The sequence below is a fragment of the Pelobates fuscus genome, chromosome 7 (genome assembly GCF_036172605.1).
Source record: "Pelobates fuscus isolate aPelFus1 chromosome 7, aPelFus1.pri, whole genome shotgun sequence".
Classification (NCBI taxonomy): domain Eukaryota; kingdom Metazoa; phylum Chordata; class Amphibia; order Anura; family Pelobatidae; genus Pelobates; species Pelobates fuscus.
Genome location: NC_086323.1, coordinates 138,195,040 through 138,201,039, shown reverse-complemented (window position 1 = coordinate 138,201,039; position 6,000 = coordinate 138,195,040). Strand labels below are relative to the sequence as shown.

Sequence of the window (6,000 nt, the reverse complement as noted above, 5' to 3'; positions counted from 1 at the left end):
AACAGCCATTTTCGCCTACGTTTTGCATTTCAGATTTTAACTCACTACAGTTCAGTGTTTACTGGAAAAAAAACAAACCCAAAACTTTATGATTTTCAGAATAATAAAAAACATTTTGTATGTTGTAAATACAGTTAAATAAATAAGACAGAATGATTTGGTTAAACTTAACACCGGTAGCAAATACGTATTTTTCCCTGATGAAGATTAATATATTTCTGTAAAGCCAGAATTATTGAAAACGTATTACATTGAACATAACTCTACTGCGTGGTTCACAGTAAAGAAAAACACATTTTATTTAAAACACTCCCATTATAAATTAACGATGCCCAAAAATAAGTTATGCATAATTCTCATAGTATGTCTGATACAAAAGCAAGATAGATGTTTAATGTAGACTAAAGTTTTGTTATTTAACATATAGTATCAGAAATCAAATAAAAAAAATTCTTGAAATTCTTAAAAAAAGAAAAGCTAAGGTTTGAAGTCACGTAGTCCACCCTTCTTTTATAATTTCCTTTTAATAGCTAATGCAGCGATAATAAACTTTTATCTGGTTTGTAGTTGCTTTTTGGGATCCAACTTTTAAACCCTCTAGAATTTCTTCAAATAAATAAAATTTTATTGAAATAGCTGTTATGAATCAAAGTTTTATAGACAACAAATAGAATTAGATTATGAGTCGATTAATTACAGTGAGTTATATTGAGATGGCAACGGACTTACAAAACGTATGGCAACTTAGCAAACTTGCAAACTCATCAGAGGTCTATTTACTAAACAGAAAAACACTTGCAAATTTAAAGCTGAAACATTGAGATTAACACATAACTGAAATTGAATTTTCTACCCCCCAACTTGAAGGTTTTGTAAATAAACCCAACCAAGGCTTCGGTTTAATGTTTTTGGCTAAACTTTTCAAAATGATTTGTCTACAAAAATTTCCATAAACTTTTAAGAGACACTCTGGACCCCTAAAGCACTTCAGCTTAAGTGCTTTATGTGTAAAGAGTGTGTCTCCTTTTTGTTTAAATGTACAAAAAGTGCAGTTTTCAATAGAAGTTGGCACTTTTGTATATTAACCTTGTCACGCCCCTTTGGCCGTCAATCAGACAACTAGTCATTTTACTTCCTGGTTTGCTTAGCTCTGTGGAGCTAAACTCAAGAGGCAGGAAATTGCAAAGATTTTTTATTGAGCTGCATTATGAAGTCTGTAATTGGACATCCACAAAAAGTCTGGGCTGGGTTAGAAGAGGAGGGCTTACAAAGTCTTCAGGCAAGAGATCTGCAGTGTTTGCAAGCTGTTTTAGATATACTGCCAACGGACAAAAAATGCATACATGCTTTCATTGGGGTACCTCTACGAAACAGTGATTTTTTTTTTCTATAATATTTTTTTGCAAGTCTCTCGTCAACTCAATATAATGTAGGTGTTGATTCACTAAACTACAAATTGCAGTGAATTGAAAACTGAAATTGACCCAAAAATAGCTGATTTGGAAACAAATGTTTTATTTAATCTATTATGAATACCTAAATTTCATACCTTTCATAATTTGGTTCTCAGTTCACTACAATTCAGTGTTTAATTAATAAACTCCTTGGTAATTAAAATGCACATATTGACTCGATCCAGCTATAAGTAAAATATTCAAATGTGTGTTGCTTTTAATAGCATAGGTCTGCATTATCGTTCTAGAAAAAGCAACTCATGTGCTTAGTCAGAGACCTTTTGGATATTTCTAAGAACCAGAATTTACAATGACATATTAAGTTAATTGGTGTTCCATTTGCTTGATACGATGAATACAATTCCATTGACTTTCATAAAGGATATTTTATGACGGTATCCTTGCTCTGTCTACTTTGTTAATGAAACCTGTTGGTAGCAAATACATTATTAAAATTAACATCACAGTTGCAATCTTGCATATGTAACATTGTAAATTTGAATCTCATATTTAATGAATTAATCGACGGAAAGTAATGCACTCAATAGAAGCTTAATTTTCCTAGATGCAGGTTTAAAAAAACCAAAACACAAAACCATAGATTTCCCAGATCTGCATGTAACTGATTCAGTGTCTAAGTAGGAGTCATTGTATTGTAGATCTTTGTGGAATTTAAACTTCTGTTTGGCCACAGGCACTAGGAAATATTAAGGGCAAAAAGCCTTTTTTTGTTTGTTGATTTAAATAAATATGTTCTATAAATCATCGATGCACCTTCCAAAGATGCGCATGGTACATAATAAATACTGCAATTAGTTTTTTTGATTTCAACTTTTATCCCTCATTGAGGTCCTTGCACACAGAAACCAATATGGGTATTTGTCAGTGTCCATTTGATGCTTAATACAAACCCCAGTAAATCCTATTTTGGAGGAATTACTACTACAGACTGTCCTCTTTTAGGTCTCCACATCAAGACCTGAGCATCATTAGCATTGGGCTTTACTAAAGCATTAGGTGGGATAGGCTCCATGCGGCTTAAAATCCTTGGCTGCTCCTGTTGAGTCCTCCCCACCAACCTGGCACGTTTACCCAACATCTGAGATGGATCCACCTCAATATCTACCCTCATTCTCCATTTTATCGTTTGCAGAATGATCTTCTCCTTGGTGGTGGCATTCATAGCTACCAACCACGTAGTAAAACTTTGGTCTCTCTTGATCCTGGTGAGCAAGGGAAGGTTACTTTCACTGACGGGTACAGCCCACGTCACGCTGGGGTAGAAGTTGTCATTCATACTGACCGAAAACCTGGATATTTTGTTGGTAGGCCCTATTAGAGTTACAGTTTCAGTGGTGTTTCCATACCAAGGGTAGCTTACGCCATCTGAATCACTGATTGCTTTTACTCTCCCTTCTCTCAAATCAGGAAGTTCCCAACTCGACCTAAAGAAGAAACAGAAAATAAGTAAATATGTGGCAATAAATAAAGGATCAGGCACGTTTTCAAATTTTATTTCTATTTTATTTTCTATAATAAAATGTGTCTTTAACCATTTTCTGATCTTGTCAACTACATGACTGGATTTTAAAAATTAATTTGTGAGTTTCCATGTAACATACTTGATTAATGTAATCTGCCAGAACTAATGCCTATGTTGATGTAGCACTGGACGTTTTTGTTATTTACATATCACTTTTAGGACTTGGCAGAATCCCAAGATCGTGTCACTCTTCCTGATGCATTAGGTCCCTCAAGTGTCCAGTTTTTATTTTGTGTAAATAAAAAGCGTACATGGCTGTCCACCATGAAAAAGAAACAAATTGTAAGCTCATACGTGTGCACACAAAGCGTGCCAGGTATGTCCACAAGCAGGATCAGCCCTGTACCCCATCTTTTACTTTTAACATGGTGCCATGCAATGTGATTGGCACCATATGTACTGCTTATGGTTGTGTGTGGCCCAAAGCCATACTCTGGCCCGCAAGACATTGATGCCTAACTTACTGTTGGTGGTAGAGTACAGTAGAAGCTGCAGGCGGTGTGTCTCCTTGATAATGCTCTCAATGCGCTATTTAATTTAGTGAGCAGAGCTTGTAACTGGGCTGGGGATGTAACATCACATTCCTTCAACTTCCCATCAGGCCCCGCTCACTAAAAGATACAGCACGGACAGCAGCAGCAAAACACAGCAAACACCTCTTCTTAACTACATATACCACCAATGATAGGCAACAATGGTTTAATTTAATATTAAAATATTGTCAGCCAGTCTGTGAGTGTATGTGTGTGTGTGTGTGTGTGTCTGTGAGTGTGTGTGTGTGTCTGTGTGTCTATAAGGGTCTGCGTGTATGTGTGTGCATCTGTGAGTGTATGTGTGTGCATCTGTGAGTGTATGTGTGTGCATCTGTGAGTGTATGTGTTTGTGTCTGTGAGTGTGTGTGTGTGAGTGAGTGTGTATGTGTGCACCTGTCAGTGTGTGTGTGCACGTGTTTATATATGCATACAAGTGTATATATTTTTTTTGGGGGGGGGGGGTTGGGTGGATCTTGGGTGAGTTCCCACACGTTTTTCCCCAGGACTTGACCCCTGCCCAAACATCACACATTACTAGTCACACATATATAGATACAACACTTACAGCCACCCACACCTACACAAAACACAGTAATCCTTGGCACAGAGTCTTCTCGTTATTACTCCAATGTATGCACCCTACTAAAAAGTGCTGTGCTAAGACTTATGGAAAAACGTTCAGCTTGTTCAGGCAAGTCTTCACAATATTCATTACAAAACCCAAGTCTATAAGAATTCATATGAGAAACAACCAGGCTGAGCTTTGCAGGTCCCAACCAGAATAAAATCGGAGGAATCACCAAGGCCGAACTTTGCGGGACCCTGATTCTGATTTCAGTCCACGTGCCTTGAACTGTACCTGAACTGCCCATTGCATTAAATATTGAATTATCAGAATATACATTTGTTTACAGTGTGGGCAGCCAGTAGATGTGTCAATGTTAATTATTCTAACTAACTATTACTATTCCTATTATGGTAATATAATGCTAGATTAAATTTACGTGTTTATAGATTGGGTATAGTTCTTGTTTTAAACACGTTTAATTATTACTTTTAAATGTTATTTCTTAAAACTCTGGCAATTCCTTCAGTTTCACTACCTCTTTCAAACCTCTATGTTAACTCACTTTTACTAGATATGATACATAAGTCAACATATTCAGTAAATGTAATAATACCCTTATATACGCTCTAAAACACAATTTAATCCTATATCCATCTCTTTTTCTCTCTTTCGAGGTTCACTTCTGCATTTAATCTTATACTTTTCTTTCTATCAATTCAGCCCCAGATGAAATATTATAAGCAACTCACTTTGTTTCCTCCCTTTTTTTCTCCATTTCCAACATTCCCTTCATCTTTCTTTTGAACCCCCAATTCTATGCCCCTCCAAGGCAAATTCCTCCCAAGCAGCCTGTCGATAAAAACCAAAACAAGAAAACTACAAATGTATATTTAGAGTATGCAATGTGTGAACCTTGTGGGTAACATGTGAAGGATCTAAACACAAAAGCAGTGTTGGGTTTGTATCAGTTCTCAAATTCACAGGGGGTGATTAATAAAAAGTGGCACAGCTGTTTTCATGCCAAAATGTTGTTGTGTTTTCTGTTCCGGAGCCACGTTTTTCTTGTTTGCTCCTTTTTCAACAGTTTCAACCTGCACCTATTTTTTGTCTTAAATAGTGGTGTGACTCATAAAAAAAATAAAAATAAAAAAATGCCCTTATTTCCTGACAAATTTGAACACCACTTCTGAAGCAGGTAAACAGCTCTTCCTTTAGATTGCAAATGCATATTTTTCCTGGTGATATATTACTAATCTGTCTCTATGTTGTGGATATAATTATAGTAAAAGGATTAGGGAAAGAAAAAAAAAAAAATAAGGACAAAATCCAAAAGAGGAACAAAAAGTGGATGAAAGATAGATTATTTTGGTGCGTTACAGAAAAAGCAAAAAAGTCACCTATATATAAACGATGTAGTAACACATCTACACATAAGTAAATGGCGCGTGTATACAAAACGAATACTAATGTAAACGTGAATGCGTACATTTTTATAAATCACTCCTCGAGTTTCTGTTTCTGTCTTAAAGGGACACTCTAGGCACCCAGACCACTTCTGCTCATTGGAGTGGTCTGGGTGCCAACTCCCACTACCCTTAACCCTGCAGCTGTAATTATTGCAGTTTTTTGTAAACTGCAATAATTACATTGCAGGGTTAACTCCACCTCTAGTGGCTGTCTACTAGACAGCCACTAGAGGTCACTTCCTGGGTTCTAGCACAGGAAACCTGTGCTAGAGCGTCGCTGGACGTCCTCACGCTGTGTGAGGACCTCCAGCGTCGCTCAAAACCCCATAGGAAAGCATTGAAATGATTTTTCAATGCTTTCCTATGGGGAGACGTAATGCGCATGCGCGGCATTTCCGCGCATGCGCATTACGTCTCCTCGGCCGGTGGGCGAGAT

At 36.9% G+C, this 6,000-nt stretch overlaps 1 protein-coding gene across 2 annotated transcripts in view; it reads right to left on the bottom strand.

Moving 5' to 3' along the window:
• Positions 1 to 1,000: 1,000 nt before the first annotated feature.
• Positions 1,001 to 6,000, bottom strand: part of FAM78B (family with sequence similarity 78 member B) — a 91,449-nt gene continuing 86,449 nt past the window's right edge. For both annotated transcript variants that reach the window (XM_063426693.1, XM_063426694.1), the window contains exon 2: positions 1,001 to 2,899. In XM_063426693.1, the coding sequence (XP_063282763.1) occupies positions 2,377 to 2,899 (523 nt within the window). In that variant the 3' untranslated portion in view covers positions 1,001 to 2,376. The remainder of the gene's footprint in view (positions 2,900 to 6,000) is intronic.